The sequence below is a fragment of the Apostichopus japonicus genome, chromosome 16 (genome assembly GCF_037975245.1).
Source record: "Apostichopus japonicus isolate 1M-3 chromosome 16, ASM3797524v1, whole genome shotgun sequence".
NCBI classification, from domain to species: domain Eukaryota; kingdom Metazoa; phylum Echinodermata; class Holothuroidea; order Aspidochirotida; family Stichopodidae; genus Apostichopus; species Apostichopus japonicus.
Window position 1 is genome coordinate 42,000,041 of NC_092576.1, and position 20,852 is coordinate 42,020,892.

General features: G+C 34.8%; 1 protein-coding gene across 20 annotated transcripts in view; it reads right to left on the bottom strand.

Moving 5' to 3' along the window:
- Positions 1 to 20,852, bottom strand: part of LOC139982656 (uncharacterized) — a 333,630-nt gene that overhangs the window by 223,169 nt on the left and 89,609 nt on the right. For 8 of the 20 annotated variants that reach the window (XM_071995675.1, XM_071995671.1, XM_071995677.1 and 5 more), the window contains exons 11-15: positions 11,073 to 11,149; positions 10,776 to 10,864; positions 7,389 to 7,508; positions 3,844 to 4,052; positions 3,105 to 3,181 (exon numbers count right to left, since the gene is read on the bottom strand). The exons of 1 other annotated variant lie outside the window; for it this stretch is intronic. In XM_071995675.1, coding sequence (XP_071851776.1) covers positions 3,105 to 3,181; positions 3,844 to 4,052; positions 7,389 to 7,508; positions 10,776 to 10,864; positions 11,073 to 11,149 — 572 coding nt within the window. Of the gene's footprint in view, positions 1 to 1,414; positions 1,535 to 2,368; positions 2,425 to 3,104; positions 3,182 to 3,843; positions 4,053 to 7,388; positions 7,509 to 10,775; positions 10,865 to 11,072; positions 11,150 to 11,585; positions 11,783 to 20,852 lie in introns of those variants that run through there. 11 more of the 20 variants (XM_071995676.1, XM_071995668.1, XM_071995684.1 and 8 more) reach the window with 9 other exon arrangements.

Here is a 20,852-nt window from a genome sequence, read left to right on the forward strand (position 1 = left end):
AATAAGTAGAATTAATATCATCATGTTTGTTTACAGGATTAATACTTCAAAAATAATAACATTATAATTATTTTAGGAAGATTAAAATTTATTGTTGTTTTCATTTCATATTAATCAAATAATATTTTTTTTATTTTAATAATATTTTGTTATTGTTTTGTTGATGATTTAATAACAAATAGATCATTATATTTGATTTTTTGTTATCTTCGCTTTATCTTTATTTTTTTTTTTGCAAGATGTTAAAGGGTAAACATTAGGGTTAGGTTTATTACAGCGGCAGTCATTGTTATTTCTGTAGAATGAATTAAAGGTGTGTAAGAGGGGTGAGGGATGGACGGTACAAGGGATGTCAGGGGTGTAGGGAAGGGTGTGGTATGGTAAGGAAGGGTGTGTTAAGGTTAAGTGATATTTGGTCCGGGTATTAGGAGGCTGTCTTAGTGCGGGAGAGGGGCGTGGATACGGTTTACCCTCGTGAATGTTATGTTGTTATTGTCAAAGCGTGTGCAAGGGGTGAGTGATAAATGGACTGATGAGTGTCTGGGTGGGTAGGGATGGGTGTGGTAGGTGTAAGGAGGGGTGTCTTATGGTGGGGGAGCGTGCAAACGGCATAAACATATTTTATGTAATTTATGTTTGATAGAGGGATGGGGTTGGGGGGGGGGTTGTATGAGCCGGAACTGATATGTTCAAAATAAATTATATTATATATATCTTGAAGATCTGGTTTAGGTGGGGTAGGTTTTTCAGTGAACTGTTAATTATTATACATTTCATATTTAGGTATCAATTTGTTATTGAGGTATTCTACTACTAAAGTATGCTTATCAATCACTTCATCTATTTCTGTTTTAATTCAAATGTAAACTTGAAACAAAATCAAAATATTCGGCCAAGTCCGTAAAACAGGAAACAATGCATTGACTCTTTATGTCTTAAATTATTATTTTATACTTCAGTTTCTGGGAATATTTTAAAAGATGAAATTAGTTAAGCTAAGATGAACAGTAACTATTGCTGAATAGAAACTTGGAAACAGAATTTTATAAATATTATTTATTTGTTTGTTAACTACACACTCTACCCAGTAGTTTATTATTTTATTTATATTAATTGTTTGTGTTTACGATTCTGTCTTATCTTGAGCTTACAAATATATATCAATTTAAACCTGTACTTCCTTGTTATAACTTAAACAATTTAATATTTAATAACCAAAGCGATATTATCTCTTATTAAGACATTCAACGGTTGTAAATAATTTTAAGTTGTATTTCATTATTCGTAATTAAACAGTTTAATATTTAAAAACTAAAGCGATTTAATCCCTCATTAAGACATTAAACGATTTTATCTTATTTTAACTTGTATTGATTGATGTATTTATTCAATATATCCCTAGATGTTTACTTACGTCATGATTGGATGCTTCCACCAGGAGCTCTATGACTGACCTCTGTACAGACTCACTGGTGTCTCTATCGATGATTAAGCTACCTGAACACATCTCTGTAATAGTCTGGATGTCATCAGGCTATTGAAATAAATACATAGTAATTATTAAATAGAATAATATTAATGTAAAATTGAGGCGTTAAGGAGACAATGAAATTTGGTGTTAATAGCGTAGATTAATAAAATGATTAAATCAGCAGATATTTGAAATACAGTTTAAAATTAGTTAATGTTTACTGTTTGAATATGTATGTTTGCCTCCCTTCACAGTGAAGCTCTCAAACTAGGTTTAATGGGTATGAAGAATATTTGTTTAAATATGTGTTAAAATTAATGAATGCATCTAGAAAGGTAAGATTATGTGACCTCATAATCTTAAATTATGTTGGAAAAAAAAGGAACGTACAAACATTTCCCACTGATGAAAATAATAAATTTACTAATAAATGCATTTTGAAGAATCTCTTTAGTTCCAAGTACAATAACAGGCGAGTGATTATTCTAATTAAATCAGATTAAACGAAAAAATACAGCAAAACAAGGATTTAAAAAACAGCCGGCATGATGACTTCACATGACTTCGATCGAGGTGGAATAATGAATTTCATCAGATCCAAATAAATGTATCTATAGGTAAGAGCAAGATATTAAGGACTAGGAATGTGGAATATTGTTTTCTTTTCCTGTAAGACTCATATCGTCTGTCACCGGAATATTCCATACCGGGAGACAATACATGTTAATAACTCTCAAGGATGCTGGCTTTTTATGATTATGTTTTGAACATTGATCGACACCTCTAACCCTTCACTGTTATGCATGTTACTAATAATAACAGTATCACCGGTAAATGTGAAAGCAAACAACATTATTAATGATTATAATGTACTTAAAAGTACCAAATATTACAAACCTTCCTCCATTGACCCGATTGTAAATCCAGATATCTGGATTCATTTGATGATATGATTGTAAATATAATATAATATTATCAATAAATTATCTTAGTAATAAATGACATATTTTATACAATACATAAGTTCAATATTAATTTGTTTCACATACTTATAATGTTAACAGTCAGATGTAATGCACATGCACTAGAGGGGTCGAATATCAGTAAACTGAACCATTGGAATGATCTCTCTATTAATTAATTAGTAATAAAGTACTAGAAATGAACAGTCACTAGTAATCCAACCAATAATTGTACTTTCTTTGTTATCTTATACTTCTGGCTTACTTCACGGTCATTATTTTATAGAGTAACAATAATATATTAAATAACTATGAATTCAAAACACTAAAATCATTTAGATTTCATTAGAATATATATATGGGGACCTGAACTGGCTTGAGTCAGCTCAAGGAATTCTAAGGGAACACACATTTTTAAGAAGTCTCCCCCCCCCCTGAAATCATATCCCCATACAGCACTAGTTTGTTTGTTATATGCAAGCACTACCTCTAGATCACCATTCTAGGTTCAATATTGCCAACAAATATCTCATGATACAACCACCACCCCCCCCCCCCCCCACACACACACACACCATCCTCATCAACACTTCCCTCTCATGTCAGAAATATGTAAAACGTTGCAATAAAAGCAATCTACTTGATCAATAATTCTTATGTACGAATCGTACCTTTAATATTCCTTGATCTTGATTCTTCTGGTATGATGTCTGGCTTGATCGATGACGGCAGTTTACAGTTAAGAAGCCTTCAAAGGTAAAGAAAGCAGGGAAAGTACATATTTAATATTTATAAATTAAATGAATATCGGATGTCATCTTTGTAATAAAATAACATGGAGGTCAACGAATTAGCCTTTCCTTTATTTTGGTAAAAGAGATGTTGACAAGCTATAAGTAGCAGCCACTAGTTATGAAGGCCAAACAACCCTTCCACCACCCTTCCTTACGCCCTTCTATACAAATTTGGTTATATCATATTTTTAAATTATTTCTATTTCTTAATAAAATGTGCATAACTCCTTCAAATATTCTTCATTTTATAACAAATAAAAGTATTTGAAAATAAACAATATAAGTTTTTGTTCCATATACGTGAAATTCTTCCCATCTTACGTTTCAGTTTCTAAGTAACATTGTATCTTTTTAATTGTTTCTTGTAGTTTTATTTCGTTCATAAGTTCTAAGGTTATTTGCTGTTCCTATTATACTGAAATAGCACCCCCCCCCCACCAACTCACCTAGTGACATCCTAATGTGTGGAAAAGCCTGAAGATGTGCTGTACACTACACAATACCATTACCTTATCCCCTCCTATATACAGCATACGCACACCTTCTGACTACCCCTCCTCCTCCCGTCATAACCACATATTATCAGCCAAAGCCTGTCAGGATGTTGTTCCCTTACCATAGTTGCTTGAATCTTGGTGACTGGATTCCATAGTTTATTAATCCGATCACTTCTTCCTTGCTAAGTGTGTTTCCCTTTCCTTTTGCATTGATGGATATCTTCTCTACTGATGATAGGCTCGATAAACTAAGACCGGACTCAAGTCTGATATCTTTACCGTCAAATCCACTGAAGGACCATTGTAGGCTTAGCTTAGATATTGGTATCTGAAAAATAGGAAATAAATATCACAGTTAACTTATCTTATAGTTCATCCGTGATGGATAAATACACAGGACGATGATGAAACGTATGTGTAATAGAACACAGCAATGCATAAAACAAGCTATAAAATTAATCATTAATTTTAACACAGATTTGTCTGTGATTTCTTATTTTTCGTTTTTCATAATATTAGAAACTTTAATTCATTGAAATTATTAAAAAAAAAGAAAAAAAAAAGAAGAGTGTTGACTTGTTCAAACTTGCTTGCCAAACGTACCAATTAAACAAAAACCTGACATAATGATGATGTTATAAAAAGTAAAATTCGTTAAGCTGACGAATTTAAAAAAAAAGTACAAAGCAATATCATAAATATTCATATTTGGTCTGTGATATTATATTTAGCACATACATTAACTATTTCTGTAGTTTTCATAATCTATGTTATTGCTTCATCCCTGTAAGTCAGTGCATTAAAACATTCCTACAGCAACACTAGCGGAGTCTCGATAACGTTCCTGCCGTGAGTGACCCATTACAAATGAGTTTCCTTCCGGGGATATACAGCGCATCTCGATACGTGTGTTTATCGTATAGGCCTATATACTACTTGCAATCAATTCGTAATAATAAAATAAAATCATTTCCAATCATTAGAATTACACAAATATTACATAGGGCTATATTAATTTCGTGTTGTGCATATGTTAGACATTCCATTCGCCAGCAGACTGACAAACCAGTAGCGAAGCCAGATAGCCGGCCAGGTTTAAAATAACCTAGCTTAATCCTACAAAGTATGAACGAAGTCACCGTCATATTTAACTATAAGTATAATGTACTTTTATAGACTAATTTGAGTTTAACTTTCCCATTCAATTTTCCCCAATTTTGATACAGTTTACCTATAATCTTTTAATCTCTCACTTTTGACCTACTGTATGCCTAAGTCTATACTAGCCTAGTTCCTCCGGTTGGAAACATCCATCCCTTACTGCTACCAACTTTACCTCATTTGTCTATTTAGGCCCACACTCCACAGTATATAATTTATTTAGGATAAAAGTTGGAACCTACTCTTATGACTGAGACAATAATTAAATCCAAATTTAAAAAGGCTGGCGGAGGATATACATTTATAAAGCTATATTCTAAGCTCTTACTTTTCCCGGAAAGAGAATCTTACACTAGCCGTAGCTAACGGTTAAAGTCTAACGTTACATTACGAAGGCTAACAAGTTGATAATGAAACACTTGACACCGTGAATGTAACGCGGACACTGCCCGGTGACGTGATTAAGACGTAGCCTAGGCCTACGCGTGTGAAATGTATTAGATCACAAACCTTGTTGCTTCTTTTTATTTTCTTTAAAAAGCTAACGTTATTTGTTATACCTACATTTTTTTTTACAACTAACGTTGGGCTACCACGTCAACCAATAGGCCTAAGTATAACGCCAATACCGATTAACGCTGTCGGTACAAACGAGTAGAAATTTATACTGGCCACTAATAGGCCTACATATGTAGAGGTCTCAAATATAACAGAAAAAAAAAAAAAAAAGATACATTAATTTGATAAGCTTGATAGGCCTACATGCTATTATTTTGTTCGGCTAGACGTTGTCTAAGTTTAACACATTAAAAGGAAGTTTACGGGCAACATATGACCGGATGTCTATATGTTTGAATATAGGCCCTAGGCCTACTTATTCTTTTGTGCGTTCAACAAGCTTATTTTTGGGGATCTAATTTCTGGTTTGTCATCTAACTGTTTCATGTAATTTCTACTCTGCTGACGTTTCTATATTGTTTTACTTCTTAAGGCTCCAATTTCAAGAAGAACAAACGTAACCTAAGAAATAATAGTAGTCTAAAATAGTCATTTCAGACAGGTAAGGTTACATAAAGAAGTAATACCTTTGAAATTCATGCAACGACAAATGTTACCGAAAAGACAAAATCTCTCAAGAATGCCTAGGCCTATAATTGTTGAATAGGCCTATAATTACCGTAAGTCAATATAATAACAGCAGCAAACCATACGCGGTGTAGGCCTAAGTCCATTATCAGTTTCACAGTACCACGACGAACACGTATGTACGTACGTGTAACTAGTAACGAACTGAATCTCTACACAGAGTAAGTCCTTTTTAAGTGACCCGTCATGCGGGAATCTATACGTACGTCTACGTGCGCAGATGATCAGCGTTCACTGTTCGGCTTTGTTTACATTTGAGAACAGGTGTTTTGTTGTTTGAGTGTACTCGTGAAAGGAAGCTCCAAATACTTTAAATTGTTTAGGCTTTTGCTATTCTTCTTCAAACGTTCCTTCTACTGTACCAAAATACATGAAACTCAATTATTAATAAGCCAATATTAGTTGGAGAAACCAAATAAATGTCCTTTTTCATCCATAAATAAAGAAGGTAAATGATACTTTCGTAAAAATTGCATATTTAAATTGGAATATAGCGATGGGTTGTGCAGAATGGAGGGCGCACTTCCTAAACAAATGTTACAGGTGACGAGGGTGTTGGGTCAAGACTAGAGATACAGGAACGATTACCTTGATACTAGATTTATATTTCCTTTCAGTCTGCAGGGTTCCAACTCGTTTTCTAATTAATGATACTTTTAAAACGTTTGGCGATAAATGAACGGTCCTATCGTGTTTGTTTCATAGTCTACCATACATTATTGACAGTGTCATCACCAAGGGCGTAGGAACCGTGAAAAATATGGAGGGGCGGAAGTATCATTCCGCCTCATCCCCCCCCCCACCCCCCGCTTCGCAAGTCAGAAAACCCCTTTTTCATTTCCAAATGAGAAAAAAATCTCATTTGGAGCACCAAATTGCATCTAAGGCCGCCTGGAAATGCAAAAAAAAAATCCAAAGGGGAGGGGGACACCCCCTCCCCTTAGTCCCCTCCCCCAGGCCGGCCATCAGTCTCCAGCCCCTCCACTCAAAAGTACCTTCCTACGTCACTGGTCATCACTTAGGTTAATGCTATTATTTCTTAAACAAATAATGGTCCTCTGTCATATCAAGGTGTATATTCTTTGTGTGTCGTGGGGTGTTTAACTAGTAAAAACAGTTATACTCTGGGCTGCGTATAACGGGAAATTTCATTACAATTGTGTTAATCAATACTTACTCAGACACTGACACTTGATGAATAAATAATATTTCATCATCTAGGTCAGATTGGTTGCCTTAGATGAAGTATAATATCCGTTGCTTGTAATGGACACGTGGTACTGCAATGTACCGTTATAAGAATGGTCACTTGAGGTAGCAATATTTCTATGGCTGTGTTAAAATATAAGTGACTTACGTTGTGACTTGATGCAATATCAAGGAGCAATATCGTAGACATCTGGAGTGGTTTAGAATCAGTCCTCCTTAGATACACAATACTCGAACACAGAACTCGTAAACTGTTTTGACCCTTGGTCTGGAAATAAAAATAGAAGCGTCTTCAAATGGACATAGAAAGAACTTCAAGTTATAATATTTTAGAATTGCTCCCTTGAGTATCACCATTTCACATAATATTAACGGTAGATGAAAGCTGTGAGGGGAACTGATAACCCCCCCCCCCCCCATCCCTTCAAATGTTGTATGAATCAGGGATATCAACTTAAATTAACGTTTTGACTTTTGACTTTCATAACACCATATAGACTCTGCTCTCTGTTACGAATTCGATTTTAAGCAAGAGGATGGGGGAACATGTAATGTCCGTTCTGTGTAGGAGTCCAAGGAGAGAGAGATACCCTCCCCTTGAGGAAACTTTCGTTTAGTGGGATTGTATTTATAATGGTGCCACCCCCTTTCACGGAACTTAATTTTAATTATTTATTGTATTTATATGACTCTTATTGGCATAACATAGGCTCTATACCCTATGTAACGTATTGAAGGTTTAGAGCTGTAGAGGGAAAGAGGACAGGGAAAGGGACAATGAATTATATAAATACTCGTTTTGTGTGAGAGTCTGACGGGAGAGGTGTCTCATTTTTCATTTAGAAAATTATTTTTAGGATAGATGGCTTAGATGCACAAATTTGCTGTCATTTTTATCATTTTAACTACATCTTTGAATACGACTTCGTGTGCGTCTGGCATTACATACACTTTGGAGACGTTCGAGATACTTGTTCCGATTCTCCTAGTGGCTACAGACGTATGTGTATCAAACATATAACAACAATTAAGAATTCATAATAGTACATGTTGGTAGGTATATCTATTATGGTGCAGGTGGAGATGTGCAGCTTTTATTACAGAAGACAATAGCATTTGAATATTTAAATTCCAATCATACTGAATGAAGGTAATATGTTCATCAACATATCGTCACATATTTGGAAGGGCTAATTGGAAGCAGATCACACAGTGCTAATGTTAGGGATTGGAAGGGATTAGTGGGCTTAGCGAATGTTTTCGGTTCAAATACTGAGACATGCAAGAATGCCACATAAACCAAATCTTAATTTATGAATATTTTCAAAATTGTGACTAAACTTTAATGTGACCTTGGCCGTGCTTGCACCATATTTCACATGGATGTTGATCGAAATCGACACCGAATTAAGTAGACTATCTGAGCAGCAAAAAGGGGAAACTTGGTTGATAATTAGTACTGTGCATTGTTTTTGGCTAGGAGTACACGACCCCCAAAAGTTTAGACACGTATAGATAGTTCTTGTTCGCCTAAGTTTCAAGTTTGGATCACAAATACATGTCAGGGAGAGAAATTACACCTATATTTATTTACTGCAATGTATTCCTGGTATTCGTGTAGCTATTGTAGCGAAAACCTACGGGTTACCCCCGTTGTACGATTTGCCTCTCCTATGTTTAATTTAAACGTCGATTGAGCTCCGCAGAGGCAGCGAGCTATTTTTAGAGCCAGGTCGCACAACGGCTACGTAATATTTCTTATCATTCTACTTGTGTTTGAGTATTCTCCTGTGCTTGGATAGACAGGCGAAATACTGGGTGTGTCGATCGACCCCATTGGTTACGGCAAACTGTAAGACTGTGAGGGTAGTCGCTGATTGGCCAAGAAGTAAAAGTTTTCCAGCATTTTGTGTCGATTAGGTGGGTAACGAGAAATATTATGGTAATTAGCACCAGGGAGTTGTCCCATAACAACTCCCTGCTCGCACTGTGTGTGATAGAAGCAGCATCAGCGAATTTGATTAAGTCAGATGTATTTTTTGTTTCATAGCCCTGTACAGATATTTGTGCTGCCAGACGCCTTTGCTGCCCGACACTTGCGGATTGCCCGACGGCTGTGCGTTGCCCAGCACCTGTGCAGCGCGATATCTGTGCAATTCCTGACCCTTGCGCTGCGCGATTGTTGGGCTGCTACAGTCGCAAATGGTGCCCGCCCCTAGCGCGGTGGTGTGTTTCATATGTACAGTGTATTATATAGTGTAAAGATTGAGTGAAGAATTACATGTATATTAAACCTTACACTTTCGATATCTGCTGTCCGGTTTAATGGCTTGTTTGTACCATCCCCCTCCTCTTACCTTCCCGCCACTTCGGTTGGTTCCCGGACAGGGAGTTCTCCATACCAGGACGTTGGCAGCGTTATACTATATAAATCTTCCAAAGACATGCATTCGTTATATTCCAATTTCGAGTGATTCCAGTTTTACCCGGTTCAGTATTTTGTTCACCTTACGTTACCGACAGAAGGAGAAAGGGGCTACATATAGCGGAGAATGTCTCAGTATTGCTTTACCGCATCGGACTAGGTAAGGGAGGACTTGATTTGAGAAAATGGCCTATGACCCCTCTCTACTCTGGCGCAGGGACCGGTATCAAACATGATATGTATCAAAGCTGTGATTTGTAAACGTACCAATAATTTTCCCGTCCCCGTTGCGTGTACAAAAATATCCAAAGTAGAGGGGAGCTTTTCGAATGATTATATTACGTAGAAAATGTTGGTTATCATCCATAAAAAATGTTATGTTTAAATTATGCAGCTAGCATTGTTTAAATGTTCTAGTGCAAAGAAAAACCTTCCGATTTTGACAAGCGTGCGATTGATGAAACCGTACGCATGTGTACACGTCTTCAATGTGGTTACTGTATATGTCAGTTACGGCATTTTATGTTTCTGTGTCTTTTCAAGAAACTGTTTTTCTTGTGTATTTGAAGACGATTTCAAATCTGACACTTATTCACAACGACTAAAAACAGCACGAGTAACTGAATGACAGTAGAAACCTCTGTAAAATGCACCTAAGAACAGTATCATCTAACTGCTTGCATGTAACGCATTTCTAAGGTGAAATGAATTCCTGTAGAGAAGAATTTAGTTTTCTTATTCGTAAATGGATCCAAATAATTGAAAATATAACACCTAAACACAATTTTACTTTTAATTCATTGAATCTACATTCCAACAAACTCTGGTTGGTCACTGGTCACTACTTAGTGAGGGTGACTATTCATTTATATTTACTGGCCTATATTTAGATCACATAAACACGAATAAAAATGACCAATACAATGAACATTATTACACAAAAACAGTTGCAGATAGTTTACTGACAGTTAACGTTCGGCATAATTGGGAATTTTCCACATTTTATTGTTTTTTATTTCAGTTTATCAAGGTTTAAATATTTGTCGTTAAAGTTATGAAAAACGTCCTCTACGGACAGGATTGCACTCAAGAGAGTGGTAAATGACTTACTTCAAGTGTTATGGCTTCCTTGGAGTTCGACACCCATTTACCTCTGGAAGAATCTAAATGGAAACCATGTTCAGTCGGTGTCCATGTAACTGGAAAGAAGAATTATATAACGATTTTGTTTATAGATCAAGCACGTTAAAAAAAAATGGTATACATAATTACAAGGTAGATGTATGATCAAATATTGATATTCTTCGTTGACGTTTACAATATAATGATATAACCCGTTTAGTGTCCCACAAAGGATCACAAATTGCTTTTCACGAGTAACAATTTGAGTTGTTTCTATATTCTCACCTTGAATGTTACGTAACTTCGTAATAGGAGAAAGAGAACCGACGAGAAGAGACAGAGGTAACAAACAATCAATGAATCTGTAAAATAAAATGTGATTTGTGAGTGGTGAATGCGTTAAATGATTGAATCATTTCAATGTTATCCACCGTTTATGAAGTAACTATAGTGTACAGTTAATGATGCATTCCTCATTAAGTATTGTTGCGTTCCGAGCTTCTCTGCCTAAGTATTTATTGAGTGTACTCGTCTGTTCTCAGAGAGAACGAATCAGTTTTGCTTTAATGTCTCACTCTGGTGATTACACTACACAATAGTAAAATACAACATATGAAGTACAATCCCTTTTTACTAAACAGCAAGAATACTATCACGTTCCAGTATGTATACATCAATCATCTAGCTTAAAGTTATACTCAAGACCACAGTTCCATAATTTGCTGCAGGTTGGTAATTTAACGTTCATTAAGTTAAAGTTAAAACAAACATAACAGTAAGTGATATGTGATTACTTACGACAATTTCTTCAGCCGTTTGCATTGCTGTGCAAACAACAATATTCCTATGACTTGGTCCTTTTTAAATTCTTTTCCTTTGTTCGTTTTGATCTGTAGATCCTCTAAGGTGGACGATACAGGCACCAGTTTTCCATTTTCCAGGGTTATGTTATGTTGATCTGCCGAGCTAAACGATGCTAGTCCGAGTATGGTAAACTTGATGTAAGGAAAACACATTTTTAAAATTATTAGACAATGGTGCGCAGTCATATTGGTGACTGTGAATTTATAGAGTGACAAAAACAAAGCACATCTTCCTCTACATTTCTGATAGACAAGATGGTCCATGCGAGTCCAATTGATGATGTACCAAATAACAGAAATTAAAGCAGACGAAAAATATGGAAAGGTTACTGAGTGTGAATTTTTTTCGATGATATGAAATGATATACGGATCAAGCCCGTGATTCCCTTGCTCGGAGTCGTATATAATCACTACCGACCTTTATTATTAAAATCATTTCCAATTACAAACACTTCTCGTTACATCAGTACTGACTAAAAAACCTTAAAATAGTTGCAAAAAATGTAGAAGTATGGACTTAGTCTACCACAGGCAGCTTAATGTTTTAAATATTGATATTCTACATAAGCGTTAAAGCATTTGTATCAAGCTAAACATTTCAATTAACTCACACCAGAAGTAAAAGATTCCTGCAAACCGAGGTCCAGTTTTCCAAAGTTAAGGTCTGTTGGAGATACGTTATCCCAAAGTTGACAAGAGATCGAAATAAAGGATAAAAAAGTGTCAATGTTTCTGTTAGCATAAAGTATTGAAACTCTTAATGGTTTATCGGTTACTTAACTCATATTGCATTAGTTCATTGTTATGGATGTTTCAAGTGTATCGTTAGATTTCAACTAGGGCAATTATACATGGTATATATTTCGAACGTTCAAGGTGATGTTTTATATACATATGGTTGATATTGTACCTGGAGTGTTCTTCAGATTCATACACTCACCTTCTGGCTGCTGCATAGACTGATCATCACCTGTACACCGTTTCCCTGTATGAAGCTCGAACAATGTGTGCGCCTTTTTCTGTATCCCATGAAGATTAAGCACTTTCAAAGCATACAAAAGAGTCGAGATATCTGTCTCTGTTATTTGCCCTCTCTCCTCCATATAGCGAATCATGAAGTGATTACGACTAATTTCATTTTGCAGCAAATCGATTTGGGCCGGCGGGTATCCAAAGAAGGTGGCAAGTTGCAAAATACTGTCCTTAGTTAGGATATCACCTAATTTAGCTTTGAACCTACCGAAACCTGTTAAAAAGATACAAAAAAACCAACAAATAATTCACATGCCATATATTCTGGATTAGGTGTAAGGGGCTTTATAACTATTTCATGAATGATATAATCCAGCTGTATTGAATTTAAGTGAAATACATATAAATCCACGAACCATGTAGCCCGGCTCCACAAAAAGACAATAGTATAACTAACTATATGTAGGCAAAACATGAAGAAACCGACACACTTAACAGTTCGGATCTGTTTAGGACACCGTGTGTAATCCGGATGTTAGTGAATGTTAGATGGAACCCGTCAAACATATATTCCAGATGTTAGTGAGCATCTTGTGCAAGGCGGTGTAGTTTGAACGAATATCAGTAAAGCCGAAAAACAGATCCCCTCCCCCCCCCCAAAGAAAAAAAACACGACACAATGCAGACATCTACCCATATAGCTAAGTGAACAGTTATGACCCATCGATGTAGCCAAAAGTGACATAGACTGATTTTTCATATTTTAAACTGAGTTGTTGTTATTTTGCTTATGTGACATTTTCAATGGCTATTCACAATAGCGACAATTAAAAAGTGACAATCGTACCTGTATCATACTTATTTGCTGTTTCTTCCACATGCTTGGCAGCCATCGTACCTATAAACAATGTTTATAATTTAGCGTTTTTATGTACTACAAATAAGATGAATAGCATTAAACTTAAAAATATATCTGTTATGGTTGTATATCAATTTTTAAGTGATGTGAGAGTTCAGTGGAAATTATACGGCTTTCCAAGCGACGTCCAAAATGTGTATTATTATTATGATAAAATAATTTAATATTAACGTATTATCCAAGCGGAATGAAGTAAAATACCACAGGAAGTGCATTTGATCAACATAGTTCCTTAGGGCTAATAAGGTTGAGAAATGAAACTGGTTTTGAAGACTTAAAATTCAGCACATTATGTTGCTGCTGATGTGTAAGAGGTCAGAAGAACGAAGAGTTAGCAATGATACATCGTTTTATAAGGAACTCTCTTAAATAAGGGTTATGTATTCATAAGGCTTATGAATTCTTTGTGCACGAGAAAGCAGTATTGTATATTAAAATATTGCATCACATTTCACAGTAGATCACTCTGCTGAAATCGAGCAGTCAACCGAGACATATGTTTATGTAGTTGGTTTACATGTATATTCATGAGTCTGACAACCACACACTTAACAAATGATGATCCTGAATGAACAACATATTTATGTTAACATTCAGTGTTCGTTTAGGTAACATGCAAACTTATATCCCCTGGACTGATTAAATGTGTTAATCTGGAACAGCCTTAGACCAGTTCGAATAACGCCAAATGTTGGCCATGGTGTTTATAGAAACTTTGACAAATTAGGCTGTCAGTTTTAAATGGGTTGTCGCGTATGAAAGGGCACCGTCGGCCGACTTATATGCCGTAACACAGCCTGAGTTAAACCCAACAACTACATGTTGCTAGACGTTATAACGTTATGCTATACTACACAGTGACGGAGACTCGCTGTTATTCCCTAACTTCATTGGTGTATTGGTAGTATCAACAATCAGGGACTTACCTTTAATAGTTGCTCTGATGTATCTCAATTGTGTAGTAACTCCAAAATGGCCCTAACTTTCTTGACGTGACTACGATCATTCCATGATTTGTCATATAAAATGGCGTCTAGCTCTTACGATCGTATCTCTAAATACACTGCTTCTGAAACAGTCCCAAAGTTCATATTGACATTAAACAATATTATTTACCAAGTTGGATATTTATTTGTTTAAGCTTGCACTGTCATATTTTTAGTGTATCTTGTTCTCGTTATAACTATTGTGAGCTATGTGGGATGAACGGACAGTTTATCTGCTTCGTGAATTCTACCTATTGTAAATGATATTGTATTCTTTATTACCGATCTGTGTTTACTATTAGTCATTTCTTTAGTCCTAAGATTTGAGTAACTGTAGCCGACTAGAGGCAGACATGTTACTACTTGTTGACATTTCATGCATAAAACATGCCTCTATTAAAGAGAACTGTTTGGTCTATATGATATTTGTTAATCTTTGTGAACTGTTCAGTACGAATAGAATAACATTAGAGCAAAAGAAATGTCAACAATTATGATCAGTCACTGATAGGCTTTGGGTTAACACTTTAAATTAAAAAAAAAATGTCCTTTACATCGAAAGAAAAACGAACATAAAGCTGAAAGCGAATTTATGGTCTGGTATCTTTAAAATCCAAATAACTTATTGTTAGTGCATATCTATAGGAAGTCTTGTATAAAAAGTAATAGGTTTTAATGTGCTTCTACATCTGGAGTAATATTATAACTGATTCAAATTATTATCAACAAGGTGGTTGGTTGATCTAGCATCATAGGTCAAAGAGGGTATCCAACTAAACTGTATTGAATTGGACTCGTGTTTTATAGTGTGTTATAGTGTTTTATAGTACAGTGTTCACTAATTTTGGTTGAGTGTTTCAAATGATTGATTGCTGTCAAATGCGTGTGGTAATAATTGGGAACAAATACTGCTGTCTCGAGGAATCCGTACAATTAGCTTAGTCTTTCAATAGACCGTTGCATTTTGAGACAAATGTCTTAATATATAAAAAAGAAAACAATTGACCATTAATCGCCACAATTTTAGTTGATAATTAAGTGTGTAATAATTTATAATAACACAGATTTCAAAGTTGAAACTTCGGAATTCAACAAAATGTGGACAGTGCTACCTCCTGAAATATACAAATGACCCCCTGTATGAGCAAACATACAAACATACTATTCGAATAGCTAATGCCCATTTCAGATCCGCGGTATGAGCGTGTCTTGTTATTGTACCAATATAAGTCTCGAAGTGGGGTGATTTGTACATCTGCATTCATGTGTACATATGTAAAATTAGATACAGAATTCTGCATAAAATAATAATATACTTTACAAGCTCAAATTACCCATCGGAGCTTTAAGATTTACCGTAGTTACTGCAATCTCTGTGTAAATTGAGAAGAAAGTGACAAACAGTATAACTAGTCCTTTAAGTCAATTAAACAAATATATACATATGTATATACATATATATATATATATATATATATATATATATATATATATATATATGTATGTATATATATATATGTATGTATATATATATATGTATGTATATATATATATATATATATATATATATATATATATATATATATATATATATATATATGCTAGGCTTTTTAATCATGAATAGATACAGCGCTCCTTTTGCTAACCAAAGTATATATATATGCTGCTGTTTCCCAGAAAGCAATGCTGTTCACCGTTACATTCTTGAATAACTGCAAATGTTGCTGATGGTTTAACTGAGAAAGAGAAATTATATATTATTATATTATTTAATAATACTAGGAAATTGTATCATCATCATTTCGATTAAACAGTCATTGCATTAAAACAATTTCACTTATCAAGTTCGCTATATGAATAAAAAGAAAGTATAACTACAACGATCAACTGGAGTTCAAATCGGATTCGCTTATTACCCTTCATTTTGGTGAAGCTGGGAGAATGGTGTCTTTTCATTAATTGTCATGTTATTTGAGGAAATTACTAACAGGAAAATTTGAAGCCCAAACGAAAAATATGTTCTTTTATGTCCTGCGTTATTATGCAGTCAATTTCACCGTACGTTTTCTTATAACGTATATATACCGGACAGAGCAAACATATCGACATGTCTTGGTTAAGAAAGGTTATATTCTTGAATAAGTGCAAATGTTGCTGATGGTTTAACTGAGAAAGAGAAATTGAGTGTGGACTCAAATTTGGTTTGAAAAATCTGTTAGTATTAAGATGTACGCTGTTTAATAATACTAGGAAATTGTATCACCATCATTTCGATTAAACAGTCATTGCATTAAAACAATTTCACTTATCAAGTTCGCTATATGAATAAAAAGAAAGTATAACTACAACGATCAACTGGAGTTCAAATCGGATTCGCTTATTACCCTTCATTTTGGTGAAGCTGGGAGAATGGTGTCTTTTCATTAATTGTCATGTTATTTGAGGAAATTACTAACAGGAAACTTTGAAGCCCAAACGAAAAATATGTTCTTTTATGTCCTGCGTTATTATGCAGTCAATTTCACCGTACGTTTTCTTATAACGTATATATACCGGACAGAGCAAACATATCGACATGTCTTGGTTAAGAAAGGTTATATGGCAAATACATGATCACTCTAACATTTTAAGCAATGGTTCATTTTATCGTAAACTATTGCGCTGCAACGTTAAGATTTAATGTTAGAAGATGATGATTTTGCATAGGATGGCAACCCCGTCGATTATGTATTAATAAAAGTTCCTTAGAATATAATGAATGTTCTGAATCAGAGGGCAAGAGAGTGAGAAACAAAGTTCAATGTTAACTCAATAAAATTTTGTTTGCTCAAGAAGATTTTTTGGAGGTATTTATACATTTTTCAAACAGCCTTAGTCTTTTAGATGGATCGTTTCAATTCTTACCACCAAGACACAGTAACAAATTCAAATAATCATTTTGTTTGTGTATAAGACTTATAAGTGAATATAATGAACTGTAAAAATGTACAAATATGTGTAAATAGGATGAAGTTGTACCTATAAATCCAAGCAGGCGATTTACTTTCATACAGGCAAAGATTTATAAATTGCAAGTATAGACTAACTAAATGTTCAGCTTATTGCATGTTACGTCATCGGTAATAGTCATTTTCTGCAAGTTGAGAGGATAAGAAGGACATTTTTCTATATTTCGCATTGGAAAAGAAAATTAGTCTTCTAACCATAAGTTATAATCTTGACAGAATGCCATTTTACCTGGGCTTTGAAATCGATGATTTGAGAAACCACAAAGTCGATTGAAACATCGTTGATAATCAATGTTCCACTAGGTTAAATATCAAATTCCCCTGATACGTGACCTTGTTCACTTTTTTGGGTGTTGGAAGACTATTATTGGGGGATCGTCTTCAAAATTTGTAGAATTATACCACAAAACTCCTACAAAACCCTCAATATAGAAACTATTCATAATTGATCTTCTTCCAAGTTCTACGATCTGCTGGTTCTCACATCCGTTGTCTGCAAGGCAAACATATATCTCACTTTTTACATAAAACATTGTTTCTCGTTTCCATGAGCGGTTCGTTTTGATTGCCTATCCAATTTTTCTCCGCTACTTTCAAAATGAAACACCGTTGAACAAGATGTATCTAACATACATTAATTTACACATAATCACCAGTACAACCTCATGTTTCATAAAATATCAAAAGTTCACGAAAGGAATAAGAATAACTGTTAATCTGAAAGTTATTGTAAGTATCATAAATATGCAACCGATACACACAGAGAACACAGTAACTTCTGTATGAAAATGGATCGAGCTGCTACATCGGTATCACGTGCTATCAGTACTACAGTAATAACAAGAGGATACGTTGAATAAACAAAAAGTAACATGCTACCAATGTATTAGATTTATCAGCACGATCTAAGTTGTACTCTCTTTTTTTTTAAACAGCATCCATTCTGCTTTTGCCCGATGCATTTACAAACTATCACTAAATTATATTATACAGAGAACTACCTGTGAAGACTTTAGAACCTGATATCTGTAAAAGAATGGAATCATCAGATGTTAGATGCAGCTCATTGCATGTCATTTAAACATCAATGCTTTTTTGCATTCCTTGTCAAGACTTAATTTTTCATGTTTATCACAGTTAACAGATTATTAAGAGATGCCATTAGTATTCAGCTTCATAGCCTAGTGTAAGTCATTCATGCTGATAAAAATACTCCATTCTCGATATATCATTCCATTCAAACTCATTGGTGTGCTCTGTTTAGGAAGTTTCTGGCATTTAGATTTTCATTTCCATTTCACAATGCCACTGGAGTAATTGAATCAAATTTAACACTGTCTTTTCCTTGGTTTTACAGTCAAGCAAACTTGCAAACTTAAACCTGGCTTGGAGAGCAAAACACTCCTATTCCTACAATAACTCTGCCGAAAGTGTAGTTGGTTGTACAGATACTATAAACACTAGTACTGTAGCATGACTCGATATTTTGTATGCATAGTTAGCTTCGGCATTTAAATTGTTATTTGAAAATAATATTCAAATTTGGAGTTGTATTGCCTGAATATGTTATTACAAAGTAAACAGGGACATCCTGATTCAGGGTTTCAGGCTATCAACAAATTTAATGTAAGACTAGAGTTGTTTCCAGTTAGTCTTTCTTTATTAATAAGGAGTACGATCTTAAGTTCCTCTGTCAGTAACATATTACTATGCGAATTGTTATGCAAATAAATGTGCATATATGTATTGTACTATTGACTTCAGGAGAGTTAGCAAAACCCAATAAAGATCATCAGTGTTAATGCTTTATAATTCTACTCTGCTGGAATTAGTAAAAGTTTTGACAAATACTTCTCAGCATATTACCCTCGATATTGTTAACATACTTTGAAATACAATTACAGGAAAATGGGACAATTTGCAGATGATATATGTTACAGATTATTTAACTTCTGATGCCATGCACAAAATTGGACTCTGATTTGTATGATGTTTTACTTTCTAATAACTATAATAATTCATATCTTTGTGATAAAAACTATGATGAGGTTCTGGTTTAGATATTGACTTGCATAGTTTTGATCTTTACCTTAGTAATTTTACTGAACGATTAACTTGGAAATCACTACTCAAGCTTATTGTGGGGTCTCTTCCGTTGTACCGAGATTAAGTACAATTGCACCAGACCAGGAAAAACGTTAACAATGGCCTCTGACGTAATTAAAACATGATTTTGTATCATCGAAGTAGTTCATTATAGAACGCCGAAAGGGTAAATAAGTATGGGAACATAAATTTGCTGTAATTACAGTGGTTGTAGCTGCATGCTGTTGCTTAGTTAATTGGATATATACATAATTATCCTCATGTGATACAAGTTACATCTTCAAATAACGACCAATAGCATGTTTTCTAAAACTTGCAGTCTTTCTACAAGAAGGATGCATTTGCATTTATGTCAAAAGCCGGGAAATGGATTGGCCAGAAAGGAGTAATTACATGGAATATTTAATAAACCTCCAATTACGAGAACTAATACATCCATCACATCACAAGAAACACATCGACTAAATGATAACGTTCTCGACTCTGAGAATAGCGTTACTCTGCGAATTGTTCAACGTTATGAAATTGTATTTCCTTAAGCAATCTTCAACTAACGTCGCGAAATGGTAAATAGAGGTGATCAGACGGTACGCATCATTACACCATACTTCAATCAAAATAAATACTGGCGTAAGTAATTAAGGGATTTAGCAATGTCGTAGCATGCGGGGGGTGGGGGAAGGTGAAACAGCCCCTGAGATTCAACAAAGAAAGTAGGCGTATAATTATGTCAACGCGAAATGTACATATTATTTGTTCCGATTTATTAGTAAGAAGAGTTCAATTTCAAGATTCTAGGCACATATTTCAGGAATGTCGTTCAAAACCAACAAGGTTAATTTATACCGATCATCACGTATCTGTCATCTCCGGTAATCTGGGAGGTTTTATTATTATTATTTTTTTTTGGCAAACAATTCCATGCTAAGCTACGCGCCAGCGATGCTGGCGCTCTGGTGAGATAGTGTCATTGTGGTCCCTTTTTTTCAAAAATGCCCACCCCCGTGCTCCCTACTGAAATATGATTTTAAAAAGGCTCTGGTATATGCGCACATCAAAAAGTATCACTATATAACATTTTTTTTGTTTCTTTATGTTCCTAAACTGCCCCTCTCCTTCCCCTTAGTGTTTTTTTGCAGGCAACGGTCCTGAAACAACACAAGTATTGAGCAGTTCGACACATGAGATCACGTCTTGAGAACTGTATACC